Source organism: Siphateles boraxobius, unplaced genomic scaffold, assembly GCF_051911475.1.
Source record: "Siphateles boraxobius isolate OS27281-9 unplaced genomic scaffold, OSU_SipBor_1 119, whole genome shotgun sequence".
Classification (NCBI taxonomy): domain Eukaryota; kingdom Metazoa; phylum Chordata; class Actinopteri; order Cypriniformes; family Leuciscidae; genus Siphateles; species Siphateles boraxobius.
Window position 1 is genome coordinate 4,809,232 of NW_027508721.1, and position 19,986 is coordinate 4,829,217.

Consider the following 19,986-nt stretch of genomic DNA (forward strand, 5'->3'; position numbering starts at 1 on the left):
GTTTCCAGTAATGCCAGTTGGCCGGTTAGCTCAGTTGGTTAGAGCGTGGTGCTAATAACGCCAAGGTCGCGGGTTCGATCCCCGTACTGGCCAGATATACTGTTTTATTATAAAGGTAATGATAACTCTTGTGATAGATCTTAAAAATCTTAAGTTAAAACATTTGTTATTCGGTTCATTAACATGACTGGAAGCAATGTTTATTTTACTTTCACTTTCATAACTCAAAAACAAAATTTTTTTAAAATTTTATTTTGTAATACAAAAAATATCAAATAGTGTCCAGTGGTATGGGAGTCTGACATATGATCATTTATTTTCTCTGCAGTACCGAAGTTCATTTTCGATTCTTCTTGGATTTCCTTAAAAAAAAGAATATTTTTGGTTATATGACACTGTATGAAGGTATGAATTCATTATGTGGGTATGTTGTACTTTTATGAGTGAGGTTACGAAGATAACAGATGTATTAACTTTACTCACTGGGCTTCTTCATTAAGAATGACAACTTCATCCTCTTCACTGTCTGAGATTACCATCACTTCATCTGCACACACACACACACACACGTGTTTTTGGGCAGGCAATTTTTCTTCTCAGATTTTAGAACAAATATAGTGTTTATAACTCCACAGCACAAAAACACACAAGTCTCTCACACAATGTACCTGTATTTCTGTCCTCTGTCTGAGGTTCATCCTCTTCATCCTCATCGAGTCCCCATGAGTTTACAATACCCTCACCTACGTGTGCAGTTCCCGTAGCAACAAGAACAGGAGAGGGAACACTGGCACTGGGGTTAAGGAGTAATATTAGGGTAAAGAAATTACCTTGCACAGCAATACAATATTCCTTAAACATTTCATGCCTCTCTAATGAGACATCAAACCATCACTGCTTTTTCTGCAATCCTAAACAAGATATTAAAACATTCTCAATCAATATGAGTTATTGGCTATTCCACATGTCCCCATGCTGTATGCATTCAGATACGCTTCTGTGGAAGTTTCTGTTCTGTTCACAATGTCATTGGCTGTTTCTTTGACATCTGTCATTTCCACCGGGGCTTCGTCTCTCTTAAGAGTTGTGATTCGCTCTTTGGGCATGGACTCAGCAAAGCCAAACTTTCCACCCTCCTTTCTAAAAACAAAAAAACAAGAGGGTGAAAAAAAAATAATAATGGTAAATCAATTTAATATAAATGTATAATATGAATTTTAATTATTCCATTGCTTATTATTTGCATATATATTATATGTGTCTTGCATGAATTGGAAGATCAAATTCTAACTTAATCTTAAACTGCACACATACCTGCTTTTTTTGTCATTCTCTAAGGCTTTGTTGATGAGCTGTGTAATTTCAGAAACTTTTACACTTGCTATTTTGCTGCATCTCAAAACCTGTGGGAAAACAAAATGTTTATGGTTCTACATTTCAGATTAATAGTGAAAAACAGTTTTGAAAGTTCAGTATGTGATAAATCAATGACATTACCTAAAAATAAGTCAATTTACTATTTGACTTGAATTTACTGTTACTACAAAGAAATTATAAATAACACACACTCTTACCTGGTCTTTCAATAGCATGATCCCACCACTGGACTGAATGGAGCAAATCTCCTGATGTTTGTTCATGGCTATCACCAACAATCCATCCTTCACTCGCTCTTCTCGTTCACAAGGGTCCACAAGCAAATACGAGCTTGGGAAGGAATAAGTAAACAAAGATTGTAAAAAAAATCTCCTATGTCAAATGAAAACATAGCAATTACTGTAATAGAATAGAAGAGAAAGGCAAGTTTGAAATGCAACTCAATACATAGTAGTATTTGCAATAAGTAAATTGCGGTGAATTCTATGGAAGCTTGTTTCCACCCCTAAATAATATGTAATTGCGACTTTTTATCTCACAGTTCTGACTTTTTCTTTTCCTTTTCCCCAGAATTGCATGATATAGTGTCTCAATTGCGTTTTATAAAGTCATTATTTTTTCTTATAATTGGACTTTATAACTCGCAATTAATTTGCGAATTTAAATCTCAAAATTCTGACTTTTTTTCTCGCAATTCACACCATTGCAAGTTATAAAGTCAGAATTGTGAGATATAAACTGGCAAATTATAGCTCGCAATTATGAGTTTATATCTCACAATTCTGAGAACAGCAATCAGAATTGCAAGATATAATCTCGCAATTGCGAGCAAAAAGTAGTCAAAATTGCGAGTTTATAATCACGCAATTGGGACATTATAACTCTTTTTGAAAATTGTTTGAAAATTTTCTCAAACAAAAAAATGTTCTTCTTGACATTTTTTTTATTGCATTTACAGCAAAATCATATCAGTAAAGAGATTGTTGTACGAGATTGTGTGCATGTGATGTTTCTTACCCCTGCAGGAAGAAAGCAAAGCTGACACATATGGGCATGTGATAAATACTCAGAGGAATCGGATCTCTCTCCTCTGGACTGAACTGCCCAAAACACCAACAAAAAAAATGATGGAATAAAGCACCAATACAAAGATATCAACAAAGATATCAAATGCATCCATTCTGGGGTTTAAGGACTCACCACAGTAACATCTCGTCCCTGAATAGCGACGTCTGGTCGCCTAAAGTGTGAGAGTGCAGATATGGCAGCAATGCTTGCTGCATCCATCAAGTTTCCATCATGATTTAACACATGGACATCAACCCGTATCTGCCAAACCTGTCGATAACAGAGGTACGGTAAGTGAAGGGACATTTCATGTGGCATATAGGATGAATTATTTGCTCTGGATTTACTATGAGAATAAGAAATTATGCTACCATTTAAAAGTTCCGGGTCGGTAAGTTTTTTTCCCCTCATGTCTCAAGTCTGCATTTATTTGATCAAACACAGTAAAAACTGAAATATTATTAAAATGACTTTATTTAATATGAATTTCATCATCAGCCATTACTTCAGTCTTAAGTGTCATGTTATCCTTCAGAAATCATTCTAATGTGCTGATTTGGTGCTCAAGAAACATTTTATTATTAATAATATTAATATTATTATATCAACGTTGAAAATAGTTGTGCTGCTTACTATGCTTGTGGAAACAGTGATACATTTTTTAGGATTCTTTGATCAATTCAGTTAAAAAGAACAATATTTAATAGATTTTTTTTTGTAACAATTTCTTTACTGTCACTTTAATTTAATGCATCCTTGCCCAATAAAAGTATCAATTTTATTAAAAAATGTTTTACTGACCCCAAACTTTTGAATGATATTGTATATATGCTATCATATGACAGGTATGTATATCACCTTTTCTCCTGAAACTACACATAGAGACTCCGTGTCTATGCATTTAGAATTCCGTAGACACCTCTCAAGCTGTCTGTTTAACAACACCAACAACTCTGACTGCCTATAGAACACACACACACAAACACACAGGGATTAGGAGGTAAGAAAACACACAAGAGAATAATTTACATGATTGTGTGTGGCTGATAGTCAACCTGTTGGGCTCAAATGTTGGCGATGCCATGGGAGACAATTCCAAATTAAAAAACACGATGCCTTCTGTCGGACGTGAATCTTTTGGAGGAACCAATTCACAAGTGACCTGACACAACACCCTGAAAGAAAAAACACAGTTCAAAATGGGATTTTCGAGGAAGTACCCAAACAAAGTAGACTAAGGCCTGGTTTCACAGACAGGGCTTAGATTTAAGCCGGGATTTGGCCTCAGTTAAATTAGGACACTTAAATAGGACATGCCTTAAAAAACATTACTGGTGTGCATCATAAGACAAAACAATGGCACTGACATATTTTAAGATATATCAGTGCTAATGTCTTTCCACTCAATGATGCATTTTAGTCTGGACTAGAATAGGCTTAAACGTTGTCTGTGAAACCGGGGGTACATTTTCATAGATAGTAAACAAGAGATTGTTATGACTTCATAATCGGTAGTTTGTCATTTTTAAAGCAACTATAACTGATACCTTGTTTTCCCAAGTTCCACGATGCAACAGCCATAATCGGTTCCAAAAGTGATTTTAATATTCCGGTAATCGTATGTCTGTCTCCCATCTAAGCGCTACAGAAAACAGAACATCACTAAGTTAGTCTGCTAGAGATGTGAAATGTAGAATGACAATAATCACCTTTCATTACTAATGACGTCACAAAATATATTCACAAGGTGCAACTTACTTTTTTCTCTTCGATAGCTTTAAGAAGAAAATGCTTCTCGCAGTTTGACAGCGGAGTATCCCTCATTTTGACAGCTTGAATATCACATAAACAACTCGATCCACCACTGCATCCCCTCACACGCTTCTTTTAACGTAGAACCTGCGCGATGTCATGACGTATGTGTCACATTGGCGCACGGCATTTGCGTATGCACCAGAGGCGCTTGGTGAACGGCGGCTCAGTTTTAGAATTGATAAAACATTAAACGCAGTCGTTCCATTTGTTTGACATTCCTTGTTCCAACAAATAAAAAAAAACTGATTAACTGAAGAAAAAAAACTGAAAAAATATTAAATATATATTTATATAATTCACCATTGAAACTTATAAGGAGATGGAGTTGTAGCCATGGAAGAATTGTATTTTCTTATTTAGTAAGACATTTTGTATAATAGCCTATTAACCCGATAAAGTTTTTAAAAAATCCAAGGAATTCAGTTTTCCGAACCTTGCCAGAATATGAAAATAGTTGTTTGTTATAAACTGTGTTGTAAAAGGCTATAATTCGTTGTTGAAGTGGCTATACTTGTGGATAAACAAAAAGGTCCAGATCAGCGCCACGTCAATACAAGCACACGTGGACCTATCAGGAACTATAGTTTCAGTCGAATTTTGTCGAATTGTTGTAGCCTATTCGAAAATCTTGGTGATTTTGTGCGTGAGAAACTCATAATCTTATTCTGAAATTTTGTATGGAATTTATTTTGTAGCCCTGTAGGCCTATCATTTTAAAATTCATTATCTAGGCTATCCACCTGTGAAACTGATTACAGTGACCAGCAATAGGCTATTTTACGTGTTTTAACAATGGGTTTAACTGATAGATTAATCACTTTGTTGTAAGAAACGTCATGGTCCTACACAATGTTCTGTAGCCTACATGTGAAAAAAAAAATGAATTATTAAGAATTTAAGCGTTTATTAAAAATTAGACTGATTTATTAACCAGTCCCCCCTTTCAGTGCAGCAATTAGGATCGTTTGATGGGTCATAATCTCGCGCAATCTATAACATAATTATGTGATTTATCATTTAATATCATTAGAAAGCTTTTGTTGCCCAAATGTGCCTGTGGCAAATTCACACGTACGCAGATGTCCCTTTTAAAAACGCTGTTAATGGTACCAGCCGAACACGACTAATCATGGCAGCATTGATATTGTTCAGCTGGTGCTCTTGTGTAGGACTGTTGCTCTCATAACGTTATGATGGATGGACTGCACACTCGCCAATCTTTTGAGCAGCTCAACGTGATACCCGCTTGTTCAGCACAAAGAAAGACGTGTGGATATTTGCATCAAAACCCACTCTATCATCTCCCGTCTCTCTTCTCCACCTACATATAAACTTACACGACACAATAACTATTTGACCTAGTTCATGTCAAATGTCATGCAAGGTTCAAACTAAGTAAGATCAAATAAATGTGAATAGCTAAAGGCCTACAAAGCCTACAAAGAAACTTTGTACAACATTTTTTGTTTTGAAAAATTGCTGCATATTTTCACCAGCACTACATACTGCACATGCAAAAAGCTTACAACCTAGTTATCTTAGTTCTATTTAAATTTTAATTACATGCAAAGTATGTAATATGGACCATATAAAAGACTACATTGTTGTAATGAAAAGAAATCTGTCCTTTTGCACAAATATTTTTGCACAAATGCACAAATATTTTTGGTAAAGGCAATATAAAAAAACACCTTCAGAGGTGTGGAGCGTTCTTATTTCATTTTTAAGCTGACTAAATGAATGAATTAATAAATATAAATACATCAATACATAAATAAATAGTCTATTAAATGACATCAATATGTTTTGAGTTGTGTAAAAACTCTCGGGTATTATAATATTCACACAGTGTAATGGGAAACAGCATAGATTTGCTTTATAACTTTTAACTCAAACTAATTTTATGGACAGGCACTGTAAAAAAAATACATAGGCCCAATATAATAGGATCAATATAGTCAAGTTATGACTACATATGCTTTTACATTGTTTTAACTCATCGAAATAAGTTAAGCAATTTTCAACTTATATTTCAACTTTCAAGTTATTATGATTCAACTAATTTTTTAAGTCAGTTTAATGTAGTTTAAGTTGAAATTACTTAAGCATCCAAGTTGATTGTATTGTTTTGTGTGTGTGTGTGTGTGTGTGTGTGTGTGTGTGTGTGTGTGTGTGTGTGTGTGTGTGTGTGTGTGTGTGTGTGTGTGTGTGTGTGTGTGTGTGTGTGTGTGTGTTTACAGTGGGAAAATGTTGTATGCAATATATAGATATAAATGTAGAGACTATAGTAACGAATCATTATTGGCTGCTGAATGATATGATGCAGGTGGAGGCAGAGATGATGGAGAGACATGTCAAAAGAATAATACAATGAGACCCACTGCCACGTGTCAGTAACCGACTTAATCAGCTGAGTTCGGGGATAATAAAAGCCACAGAGCCCTTCTGTAAGAACAGTTCGGATTGCACCAGAGAGACTTCAATACTGCAATACTTTATGATGGAGTACAGCTACCTAACGTCTACATACGAGTCTGGGATGGACACTGGCCGAACTTCTGTCAGCTCCTGCAGTCAGCCCTTCAGCTTTCAATATAACAGGTGCAATTTAGGTAACACAACCAGTTGCCCTTTCATGCCGCCCGGTTCTCATCAACCCTCACATTACATAACAGGTTGGTCTGTGCTTTAATCATTTTAAATAATTAGTATATTACATTCATTAAGAATGAAATTATTTGCATTTGAGATTTGACTAAGATTTAAAAATTGAAAGAGCTAACCTTTAACTATACAGAAAAAAGCATTAATACTTTTTCATAGTCTATAGCCTATTTATAACATACCCCTCAAAAGTTTGGGGTTAGTAAGGTTATTTCTATTATTATTATTATTATTTAAAGAAATTAATAATTTTATTCAACAATAAAGCATTAATAAATTCAATGTGTTACGTAACATAGTTACGTGCCACAACAGGAATGTCACATTTTAAAATATATTTAAACAGAAAAAGATATTTGAAATTGTAAAAAAAAAATCACAAAATTACTGTAGCCTATAATGTATTTTGATCTAATAAATGCAACGTTTGTGAGCGTAAGACTCTTTTTTCAACAAAATCATTAAAAAAATCTTACCGACCACACATTTTTAGTGTAGATAAAGTCCATTTACTAATTGTATAACATTTATTTTTGTGTTCAATTAAAATTTCATTTAATTTACAGTCCATCACAATCTTTTGAGTTATGAACGAGGCATCCAGGAGAGACGCAAACAAAGACGCGTCCGCACCATCTTCACCAGCGCGCAGTTGAAAGCGCTCGAGCGCGTGTTCTCACAGACTCAGTATCCAGACATCTACACGCGAGAAGAGCTCGCGCAGGAGATCCATCTTACTGAAGCTCGAGTTCAGGTAGCTTATGTTTTCTTCTCTTCTTATCTTACATTCCGTTTAGGCGAGAGTTTAAGAGTCGTAAAACCGAAAACATATCTAGTGTTGGCTGTGAATGCCTGTTGTTTCAATTAACACTATTAGCCTACAAAAACTGAACCCCTATGAAAAATGTATAGGCTTTAAAACGGTTATTAGGCTTTAGAAGGTAAGGCGAATTTAAAGTATATTTGTTAAAAAGGTTATTTATTTTATTTTATTTTATTCAGGTCTGGTTCCAGAACAGACGAGCTAAATTTCGTAAACAGGAGCGTGCGGCCACATGGATTGAGTCATCATCGAAAGTGCACAGTTTGCCTTCTCATGCCAGCTCCAAAAGAATGACAGTTCCTGACCCAGACAGCACACAGCCCTCTCTTACCCTAACTGAAGACCAGAAACAGGACACCAGAGAGGGCCAAGCTCCAGAAGAACTGCCCTTGTTAGGCATAACTTCTCTTGAAGCACAGAGGTCAAACGGTCACCTAACTCACTGTTCTACTACTGTGTGCATTTGCTGAACAGTAAAAGACATGGTGTGCCATTTCAAACATCACTGTTTAGAGCTCAGCTAGTGCCATTTCCTAACCTTATTTATGTTATTTATCGGTTAAGATCTTCTTTGATGACCAACAATGCTAAAAAGAAGTTTGTAGGCCTACACATATGAGAAATGCATGCTACATTTATCTTATTTTATTGCATTGAATTCATGCAGTTGGATACGAAAATCATTCCACATACTTTGATCGTTTACTGCTCTAAAAGAGAGAGCTTTGCTCTAGTGATTTATAACAACTTGTATTGTGACAAAACTGCAAAAATCTTCCCCTTAAAATTATATTCATATTACAGAACGCTGTTACAAAATAAATCTTCAACACATCATTATTCAGTCATCTACAGTCACAGACACAAGGTGGAGGTGCATTTAAAATAGTTTATTATAGTTTATTTAAAAACATACACTTGCTATAAAAGCCATTGCATTTCAGCGTCTTGTAGGTTGTCTTATATCGCTCATTTTTAAAAGGGTATAATAAATACAGAATATGAAGTTATTTGTCACACACTTCTCACTCATCCTTGGCTAATCTTTCCAGTAATTATTGCCTTACTTTACTTCGTATTCTTACAATGTCACAAAATAAAACAAATGATACACAAGCAACAGTCAAAACCCCCTGTGTCTAAATGATGATGTGTTTTAATCAAATTTCAAATATTAACAGAAAGCAAAAGAAGTTATAAAAGCAGGAATTATATGCTATTTTTGCTGAATATAATCGGTCGTTGTTGTATTTGATATTTTGGTGACGTTCAACAGAATATGAAATCCATTCCAGCTGATTTAGATTAATATAAATATGGATATTTAACAATTTTACATCTCTAAATGGACATGAAAAGCTTACAAAGGGTGTGCTTTTCATTTTTTAATCTCTTGCTCACACATTCATAGTGTTTGAATAAAGTACAAGGGTAAAAGCAGAGTGCTCAGTGCATATGCATAATACTCCCACCAATACACATTGGTAACTTGAAGCTTTGGATGCAAGGGTGGCCGACACTAGACATTATCTGGATCACATTTCTAAGGCACAACATTGCAGAAAAGAGAAAGGCAACAGAACACATAAAACCGATTTTAACGAAAAAATTTCAAAAGCTAAAAAAGGGTTACACTTTACATTACAGTGCTTCAGTTATTACATAAAGTGTTTGATTATAGAGCTGCTTTGCACACTGTTAATGTTATTACTTCAGTAATTTATTTTAGTAGCATGTTGTGTTTGTGTAACATGGGCATTGTAATGCAAAGCGTCAACAAGGAAAGTTACTGGGATCATGCAATTGTCTTACCATTCAAATGCAGAGCAAAACGTAAATGTTAATAACATAAATGTGGGGAAAAAAAAATCAAATGGAAATGTAAGATCTACCTGCTAGCAACATGCTGTCTACATGGGTTGTTAAACAATACTGCACAAATAAAGTATCAACCCCCTCACTTATCAAACAGGATAAAACAGGCAATGCAAAATGGAGGAAGGAACACTTAAATCAAATCCACTCCAGTTCATGAAGACATGAAGAAGGTTTTTTCAAACCATAAATAAGGACAATTTTATCAGTATTCATTTCATGTTGTCAGTTAAGGCATCAGGACAAATCAGCTAGGCCTAAGAGTCGCACATCATGCGTTCGTCAACAACAGTTGCCTAACATTTATTAATAATGTGAGAGACCTGCAAGACCATTACAAAAACTGAGATTATTTATTATTAATAAAATAACAGATGCAAAATTTTCTTGGATGAAAACTGGACGTTTGTGCTACCTAACAATAGAAATGGATTCAGTCACACTCTACATTACAGTGCCCATGTTACAGTGTATTTGAGTAATACTCAAAGAACAACATGTAGTCATGTTTTTAATTCCATGTCATTATTGTAAACTAAATAAGTACAACCTCGTTTCCAGGAAAGGTGAGACATTTTGAAAAATGTTATAAAATCAAGAATCTGTGATTTGTTAATACTCTTTAACCTTTAAAATGACAAGGAAAAGATTTCAAATGTTGTCACTGACCAATCAATTGTATTTTCTAAATATAAACACATTTTGAAGTTGGTGGCTGCAACACACTCCAAAAAAGTTGCAGCAGAGGCTAAAAATAAGTTAAACTGTTTTGTAATAAGCAAGTGAATTGGTAATAGATGAGGGTGTCATGATTGGGAATAGGAGTACAATCCAGCAAAGGCTCAGTCTTTGTGAATAAATATGGGTCATGGCTCACCACTTTGTGCCAAATTTGATAGAGAGAATTGCCAAACATTTCAAAAATCACATTTCTCAAAGCAAGATTGCAAAGAATTCAGCTCTTTCACCATTTACCATTGTGAAAAGATTCAGGGAATCCAGAGAAATCTCACTCCTTGTCGGGCAAGGCAGGAAACCTCTGAAATCTGTCTGCAGTCCAGATCTCTCTTATTGAAAATGTACGGCCCATCATAAAATAGAGAATCAGACAACGACGACCACTGAGCAGCTGGACAGTATCAGGTAAGATTGGGCAAAAATTTCACTTTGCAACAATTAGTATCCTTCATTTCCCAAACTATTTAAAAGTGTAATTAAAAGGAAAGGTGATGTGACACAGTGGAAAACATATTTTCTTTGTACTTTTGTCAGTTAAGTAAAGGTTAAAGATAAAATGTCCCAACTTTTCCTGAAATGGGGTTGTATTTGGGTTAATGGCACAGGCATTTGACATGATCTCTATCACCCCATTAAGTACTCAGGGTTTGTTACTGATGCATTTAAACAAGAATGCACATCTGCATTTGCGTAAAGTATGTTTCTGGCCTCATTCATATTGAACAGTGTGTAACATGGCCACTGTGAGGTAAAGTGCCACCAGCACTCATTCTAAAGTGTAAAACTAACAGTATTAACAGACTCGCTGTAATATATTTTATGAACTCTTTATCATGTCATATTTCAGAAAGCACAAAAACAGTCAAAGTCCAGAGGAAAACCCATGATTCCAGTTCTGATGTTGATGTATATGTGCTTGATTGTGCTGTAAGGAAAATAGTTGGAAATGTTGTAGAAACATAAAATCCGTTCTTCTTGGGTCTGGTCCTGGCTTGGTTTAACCTGATTCCGGTTCCATTTCTTTGTGGCCTCACAATGTTGTCGGCTGGCCAGCAGCTGCAAGGAAGGAGGAGCGCATTAAAACTGGCCTAAAAATTGTCTTGACAACATGTATTGTACTGTTTTACCCTTGTCCCAGACCCAGGGGACCTTAAAATACGGAAGAAGAAAAAAATCCAATTTCCAATCCAATTTTTTCAAGAAAAAAATTCCATCACGAACACCAATTTTACTAAAAAAAAAGTTATAAAAAAATAAATTAATAAATAATTAACAAATAGAGAACTACCAAGGAGAATGTCAATGAAGAGTTTGCTATGAAATATGGGATATGTGATGTATAAAAAAAAGCAATGCAATTATCACTTGACTGAATTATTTGTATTGTGCATAATTTCCAGTCAAACTGTCAAATTATGTAAAAAGTGTGAAAATATTATAATTAGATATATTAGATAAATTACCTATGTAATTATATTATAAAAATGTAATTTTACTTGTTTTATATTTAGGACACATAAAATGTTAGTTTATTCTGTTAAAAAAATCATTCATTACAGAATGTTATTAAACACTGTACATCATTTTAATTGTGGTTTGTCAGAAAATGATATTATACTGTATAAATAAATAAATAACTATAGATTATTTTCTAATATTATTAAAATGAATTAAAAGCTAATGTTATTTAGAACATGTTTTTGATCACAGATTATCTTACAAAATGCAGAAAAACTACAATCACAATAACCTGCACATTTAGGATCATACACATTGACTCACCCCTTGATTTTATGTAGCATTCTTGACAATTAAGAAGTCCATTTCGAATTCGGACGTCGGTCCCAGCACTTGTGTCGCCAAGTAACCCTTTACACACGCCACACTAGAACACATCAGATATTTATATAAGAAGACGTAGACGTGACTCACGTATACACAGAGACCAACACAAACGAGAATTACCTTAAAACACTGAATATGGAAGTACAGCCCCAAGGTTTCAATGATCATAGCTGCTCCTTTACCCAACGGAAGTGCACAGCTGGAGCAAAGTTTCTTTCCACTTACTGACCTGCAGAGGGCGCCACACAAAGCCATATATTATTGGGTGGGTCTCAATCTCAAGCTCCCTAGCGTCCCAAGGGTGTGAGAGGCTGTGAGAGGCTGCATCTGAAATCTCATACTCTTTTGAGTAGGTACTTATTTTGAATAAGTAATGACTCCACGACCGCAAAAAAAATACGTTCTATATAGTATGAATGTGTGTAGTATGAATGTAATCAGGACATACTACATTTGCCATGTTATCATTATCATGTGACTTTCCAGTGCCAGTTGCGTCACTTCTCTGCCATTCATAAATCTTCTCCCGTGGCCTCATGGGATATTAAAGTGTCCATCGTATGCACACTTCAGTATTCTCGGCGGAAGAAGTAGGTCACCCAGGTACTTTTTGCCTACTACATATGAGTACTGTGAATTTGGACATTGTGACATACTGTTTTTCATCTACTATATAGTAGGGAAGAATGCGATTTTGGATGCAGCCATTGTGAGCATTGATGCTCCCTGGTTTTTGCAGTGCATTGACTTTTTAGGTGCACTGGAAGGATTTTGCGATTGAGACAACCCTTATAATGGCAGACTCCCTGATCAGTGGCCTGAATACTGAACTAGAGCTGATTGAGACGCACCCATTGTAAAACTTTAACACTGACTTTTTGACAGATTACAATATCGGTAACACTTTACAATAAGGTTTCATTAGTTAACAATATTTAACATGAACTAACAATGAAAAACACTTCTAAATCATTAATTAATCTTAGTTTCAACATTTAATTTCAACATTTACTAAAACATTATTCAAAACAAAAGTGTATGTTAATATTATTCAATGGACATGAGCAAACATGAACTAACAATGAACAGTTGCATTTATATTAACTAACATTAATATACTGCAACAAATGTATTTTGTAGGTATACGGGACCTTATTGTAAAGTGTTAAGGTGCGTTCAAGCCACGCCCTAATTACCGTAATTACGAGATTTCAACTTGTAAAGAGTGTTCACATCGTTGTAATTACAACTTGTAACTTGCAAATTTTCGGAGAGCTTCTACTTGTACCACGTGACTGCTGCAGATTAATTTAGGCATTGATAATTTTGCCATAGAAACGCATAATTCCGAACAGCTCAGAGTAGAATGTTGCGTGTTGTCATCTCGAAATTACGGTAATTACAACATGCCATGAATGCAGCTTTACCATAATATCTGTGTAACTATAATAGTATAAATAGGTTTATGCACAGTGGGGACCAAAAGTCTTAAAAGACCATTATTGTCTATTTTAATAAAATAGTTTTCAAGTTTTAAATTTCTTTCAAATCCTGAAACTTTATTTCCAGGTTTAAATGATTTTAAGAAACAAAAACGATATGGTCCCACACTTTTGGACCCCCAATACTTTAAAGTGGTAACAAAAGCAAAATGCAATGCAAATATGCAATTTAAATGAATGGGATTGTGTGCACATAAGCACTTGGCATGATTATGTAACTCCTGAAGTGACAGCATTTGTTATGCCTTATACGTATGGTGACCATACACCAAATTGAAACCAATACTTCAGCATTTTAAGAAGATGCATTAAATCTTATAGGCCAGTTCAACAGCATGACCCAGTCACTGTTTCTGGCTGAAGCGCACAAATGCATTTGAAGCCTATTACTGAAATGCTCCACATAAACACACGCATATGCGATCGAGTATGTGTTGGAGGGAAAGCTCGTACCTGCTGGGTGATGGAGGTGGCGTGTCTTGTGATGGTGTGGGTGATTTTGATGGGTGTGTCCCTAAAACATTTTCACACGACCCAGTCCTGCCATCAGCCACACACACACACACACACACACACACACACACACACACACACACACACACACACACACACACACACACACACACACACACACACACACACACACACACACACACACACACACACACACACACACACAAAAACGTGTGAAAGCAAGTCATATGCAGAAATGTCATGTGCCAGAAAAAAAAAAATATTGATCTTTTAAACACCCTTCACTCATAGCAAAGCCAAGCAGCATTTTGGCAGACGTGTGTAAGCAAGCCAGCATGCATCCCTAAACATACACACACACACACACCTCCTCATCCCCGTGGTCTGGCTCTGAGCTGGACTCTGTTTACGATCAAGTGAGGCAGTTTTCTTCAAATCCTCTTGCCCACCTTTAGACTTACAGCTCCAAGAGCCATCTGTAATAACACAGAAAAAAGTGTGTCTGCTAATTTGCTGGTTTAATTGAATATGCATTGTGATTTATATATAGAAACATTATTGTGGCAGATGAGTAAGGCATTAAAAAAAGATGTTCTTGCATTAAGTCTGGGCTATTTTTATTTTTATTATTTAAAAGATTTCTGAAATGTTGATATAATATGTTTGGCTATTTCTAAAAACCTTTCGTCAAAAGTAGTGTGGTGTAACCACCATGCAGGAAGAGATTGTGACAAGAAATCAATAGAGGATCTCTTTTAGATTCTTATGAATGTGTGTCAAGGTTGTTAATTTTTGTTTAAAAACAATATCAGATATTTTTTTTTTGTTCAGGTCAAATGTATTAACCCTAAGAGAACCACTTGATATTCATGACTCAAAAAAGTATATTTTAGAAAACATATAATAATATAACATATGTAGTGTTACAATAATAATAATAATGTATTACAATAATAATAATAATAATTGATAATGAAACAACAATAATAATTTGTATTATTACAATTATTTTAAATAATATATTTGTTAAAAATGGCCTGAGGACAAGCTTTCTTGCTCTTCCTTCCCACATTATGCACAGCACAGGTGTGGCAATATTATTACTAATAAAAGGGGGGGGGGGGGGGGGGTCTCCTCAACCACCACCAATGTGCAGCATCCACATTTTTAGTGTGTTTTTTGTAGAAACAATTTTTAAAAAAAAAATTGAATAAAACCAACAAACATCACATTTACCTAGATTTTCAAGAGAATCGACCCAGATTGACCCAAGGTTAGTGTGTGTATCTTACCTTGTATAAACTGCAGTTGTGGTGTAGCAGTTTGGCTCTCCTGAGGTTCAATCCTCTGACCATTCCGCTGAGCTGGTGCGATTACTTGATCAGGGCTAGAGAGGTTAAATTGAACATTGAAAAAACATTTGACATTGTCAAGATTTGAATTTTTTTTTTTTTGTTACACCTTTTACAATGACAGGTTGCCAGAGTACATCAAAGCCAGCTCAACATGGCACAATGACACTGAATTAAATTACGTTGAATTTTAGTTTTTTTTTTTTTTGCGGACAGGTTACAGTAATCACATAGTCAATCACATTATCGCTCTGCTCAGTGGAAACGCAAGCCATTCTGAGAGAGGTTTGCAGATCGCCTGGCTAAATACCAGCATCGGCACTATTTCGGTGGAAAAGGGTATATGGATTTTGCATATATTCCACCTGTGTGTCAGTCTGTTACTCTGGTTCGTCTGTTCCTGTTTCTCCAGCATTTCCTGTTTCTTCTCCCAGTCAGCCAAGGAGAGGACAATAGTGTCCTGTGGGACTGAGGGCTGGGGGAGGGACGGAGCCTCGGTCACGATACTGGATGATAAAACTAAGGTGCGAGGGGTCAGTGGGGTCACAGTTTCCTCAAGTATCCGCCTCTCCTATTATAGATTAAGAACTAATTAGTCGTCATTAAGAACTAATTAGTTGACATGTAAAACAATTTGAAGACGCACCTCTTCATGGTGTCTCCTCTCCTCCTCTTCCACCTCTCTCTGCGCTTTCTCCCACTCCTCCTTTAGTTTCTCCTGCTCTCTCTGATATTTCTCCTACAGAGAAAGAAAAGATGGATTAAAGAAATATTTCACACCAAAAGATTCATTTGTGCAACTTTCTTTTTTCCATGGAACACAAAAGAAGAAATTTTGAAGAATGAGCTGGACGCTCTTTTCCTTGCAATTACAATTAATAACAATGTTTATAAACGCTTTGTTCAGGTCTAATGGAGGAACTTGGTAACTCTTTATTTTACTATACTCCTGTTACACATCTTACATGTACTAGTAACACCAGTAAATTAGGCATAGTTACAAGCAACTAACCCTAATTATATAGTAAGCACATTTTGCTAATTAATATTACTCAGTACATATATATGAATTAAACTATAACAAAAGCACCTTAAAATAAAGTGTAACCAGGAACTCTGAGAAAACTGGGAAAACTAAGAAAAAAGTTTTTTGTTAATGTTTTCGAAAGATGTTATCAAGGCTGCATTTATTTGATCAAAAATACAGTGAAAACAGTAATATTGTCAAATATTATTACCATTTAAAATAACTGTTTAATATATATTTGTAACGTGTACGCTCTGTTTTGGTTTAGTTTGTGTTTTGGTTCTGTTTTCCCTGTTCCTGTTGGCCCTGTCATTGTAAATTTACCTAGTTTCCTAGTGAGTGCCAGTTTATTCCCTTAGTTACTGATTATTCCCTTATTTACCTCTGTGTATTTAAGCCCTCAGTTTGCTTTGATCAGTTGTCTGTACTCTGTTGCGTTATGTTGAGTTGTTCTGTTTTTATGTTTCTTAAGTTCTATGTTAAAAAAAAAACCTTTACTGCTTCCTACAGATCCTGCTTTCAACTTTATGTGCAAGCCATCAGTGAAATCATTACATATATGTATATATATATATATATATATATATATATATATATATATATATATATATATATATATATATATATATATATCACCACTGATATTTTTGTGGAAACTGATACTTTTTTTCAGGATTCTTTGATGAATAGAAAGTTCAAAAGAACAGTATTTGAAATATATTTTTTGTAATAATGTAAAAGTCTTTCGTGTCACTTTTTGAATGAAACCTCAACAAACACACAAGTGATTTCTTCAAAATTTGTTCCTCAAATTTTCTTTTTCTTCGAAATTTGTCCTTTTATATTCCACAGAAGTAAAGAAGTCATACAAGCTTGGGTCTGGTTATAGAGAAAGTCAACAAACAGTGTCATAAATTGGAGAGAAGGTGAAGGGTAGAGAGCACAGATAGGAAAATCTCACGCTGACAAGAATACTGACACCTACACCAATAGCAGTTTTGAGTTGCGCACTTCTCTCAGACAAACCCCAAGCTGGCTATTGTATACCTGCAGCAGGCGTTCCTGCTCCTGTTGCCATCTCTCCTGCCGTCTACGCTCTTCATTAGGATCCCACGTCCAGTGATCAACCCTTTTTGCAAGATTCAGCATTGGGGTTTCAATCTGATTCACGCAGAGACACATACAGAAGAAGAAAGGAGGAAAAGGAAAGGAATGTAAGAAGACAGGGTGCACCTACACTGTATCAACAGCTATAAGCACGAGCACTTGAAAGTTGAAAGTCTGAGACGCTGAAACACCAGTGAGAAGCAATGCAACGGCAAAAGACATTAAACACAATCTGCTCCACTCAAGCCATCTTGAGTACTCCAGCAGCCAAAATGACTAAAATGCACATCAAATGAGTGACTACCAAGGGAAAAAGACTGAAAAGAGGTGCAAGAAGAGGAAATAAGGATAGATTCTGGAAGAATGGGTGTGAGTTAGGCACGCCTGAAGTACTTACACATTCAGTTGAGTAGTCAATCCCCTCTGTGGAGGAAAGGAGAGGGAAACTGGCTTTAGAAACTCATCATATACTCAATAATATCGTCTTACACTAATGAAAGCGATAGCACCACAGGAGTTTAAACTGGTGCACAGATACACAGAGCATAAAACACTAAAATGACACAAACAAAGAGACTGTTGAGGCATAATGGCTCTGTTAACACCCGATACTCACATCCATCTCATGGTCCTCTTTCAAGACAGATCTCTCTTTACACTTATTACATTATTATTATTTACATGCACCTCAAATGCATCTCCTGTTTCCACTTATGACTTTGAGGGTCTCTGATTTTGTGGCTACTTCACACTACAAATGCAGTGTGGTCGAGTGTATTTGACCACTTTGGATCACAGATTGTGATTGTATCACCTGAGATGGATATGAATACTAGGTATACATGGGGCCAAAACAAGAAGGGTGTATTCTCTGAGAGTTGTTCAAATACAGACATGAAAACAACAGTAAAAGCAATATAAAACAGAACATCCTAATTTCTACATAATTAATTTCTGAGCACAACTGCGCAATGATCAGATTAAATAAATCATAAAATAAATCTATTATATGCCTATGGAGTGCTAACATATGTCCATGCTACAGATGCCTGATGAGGACAAAATGACGCACAAATCTATGTTTAGAAGGAAAGGTCTTTAGTTGAAGAGAGAGTGGGTAAACTCAATCACCTCAGTTTACACCTCAAGAAGAAACGGCAAGACTTTTGTCATGTGACTATACTAGTAAATATATACTATATACTGGTAAATCAAAGTCAAAGGGAATTTTCTACATCTCTACAATGTTCTACATTCTGCAAGTAAAATACATTTTATGTCAAAGCACATTTTTTCCAGGTCTAAAAATATATATCATACATATTGGTACATTTTCAGTGCATAACTTTTATTTTGTATATATAATATAATATAATATAATATAATATAATATAATATAATATAATATAATATAATATAATATAATATAATATAATATAATCGGTAATATTTTTTATATTTTTGATTACTGAAAGAACTCTCTTATACACACCTGCATTTAACACTGTAAAATGTGTACCAGTAATCACAGTAAAATCAGTAATAGTGTGAACTATTTTTACAATATAAAATATAACTGATTTTAAAATGTAATTTATTCCTGTGATGGCAAAGCTGAATTGTCAGCATCATTTCTCCAGTCTTCAGTGTCACATGATCCTCAAGAAACTATTTTTTATTATCAATGTTGAAAACAGTTGTGCTGTTTAATATTTGTGTGGAAACATGATACATGTATGATACATGTTTCTTTGATGAATATAAAGTTACAAAAGAACTGCATTTAAGTTAAATATAATTATAAATATAAAAGTATTTACTGTCAGTTTTGATCAATTTAATGTGTCCTTGCTGAATTAAATTTAATAATTTATTTCCAAAAAACGTTATTACTTTATTTTAAGGTACTACATGTATTTACTAAAGTAATAACAGTAAATTATGCATAATGACAAGTAACTAACCCTAAACCAAACCCTAAATGTAACTCTATAGTAAGTACATGTAGTTAATAAATATTACTTAGTTAAATTGTACTTACTCAAATAAGTACCATGTCACCTTAACATAAAGTGTAACCAAACCTCCTAGACAGCAACATAGTGTCGGCCCAGATTCGGCTCTGATCTGGTACGTGTTGAATCCACGTGTGCAAGATGTGGGCTGGATCACTGGGTTACTGACCCCAAACTTTTGAACGTTAGTGTGTAATATATGTTTCACATCTGTCTCCTTTGTCCTTAACTATAGGACAAATAAAATTAAAGTGGCACTGTTTACCCCACTTTCCTCTACTTTTAAATACAATTTAAAAAGTAT

At 35.0% G+C, this 19,986-nt stretch overlaps 3 protein-coding genes and 1 non-coding gene across 10 annotated transcripts in view; 2 read left to right on the forward strand and 2 right to left on the reverse strand.

Annotated features, from left to right (window-relative positions):
* The first annotated feature begins 19 nt into the window (after nt 1-19).
* Nucleotides 20-93, forward strand: trnai-aau (transfer RNA isoleucine (anticodon AAU)). Its single transcript has one exon. It is a non-coding gene; the product is annotated as a tRNA-Ile (tRNA).
* A 69-nt stretch (nt 94-162) lies between these two features.
* On the reverse strand, nt 163-4,370 carry exosc9 (exosome component 9). Its single transcript, XM_077204820.1, has 12 exons — nt 4,204-4,370; nt 3,993-4,087; nt 3,501-3,620; nt 3,304-3,406; nt 2,578-2,715; nt 2,395-2,477; nt 1,575-1,707; nt 1,315-1,403; nt 994-1,140; nt 669-787; nt 484-547; nt 163-362 (listed from the first exon to the last, which is right to left on the reverse strand). Exons 1-12 carry the CDS (start codon nt 4,267-4,269, stop codon nt 338-340), a joined length of 1,182 nt encoding a protein of 393 aa, XP_077060935.1. The 5' UTR covers nt 4,270-4,370; the 3' UTR covers nt 163-337.
* A 2,390-nt stretch (nt 4,371-6,760) lies between these two features.
* On the forward strand, nt 6,761-8,217 carry phox2ba (paired like homeobox 2Ba). Its single transcript, XM_077202975.1, has 3 exons — nt 6,761-6,935; nt 7,491-7,678; nt 7,927-8,217. The coding sequence occupies exons 1-3, from the start codon at nt 6,761-6,763 to the stop codon at nt 8,215-8,217; spliced, it is 654 nt and encodes a 217-aa protein (XP_077059090.1).
* A 405-nt stretch (nt 8,218-8,622) lies between these two features.
* The window catches only part of limch1a (LIM and calponin homology domains 1a), a 58,560-nt gene continuing 47,196 nt past the window's right edge, over nt 8,623-19,986 (reverse strand). For 5 of the 7 annotated variants that reach the window (XM_077204821.1, XM_077204827.1, XM_077204825.1 and 2 more), the window contains 10 exons: nt 18,065-18,090; nt 17,608-17,721; nt 16,180-16,272; nt 15,899-16,104; nt 15,474-15,568; nt 14,549-14,657; nt 14,161-14,247; nt 12,326-12,434; nt 12,143-12,245; nt 8,623-11,416 (listed from right to left, as the gene is read on the reverse strand). In XM_077204821.1, coding sequence (XP_077060936.1) covers nt 11,391-11,416; nt 12,143-12,245; nt 12,326-12,434; nt 14,161-14,247; nt 14,549-14,657; nt 15,474-15,568; nt 15,899-16,104; nt 16,180-16,272; nt 17,608-17,721; nt 18,065-18,090 — 968 coding nt within the window. In that variant the 3' untranslated portion in view covers nt 8,623-11,390. Of the gene's footprint in view, nt 11,417-12,142; nt 12,246-12,325; nt 12,435-12,679; nt 12,820-14,160; nt 14,248-14,548; nt 14,658-15,473; nt 15,569-15,898; nt 16,105-16,179; nt 16,273-17,607; nt 17,722-18,064; nt 18,091-19,986 lie in introns of those variants that run through there. The other 2 variants (XM_077204823.1, XM_077204824.1) reach the window with 2 other exon arrangements.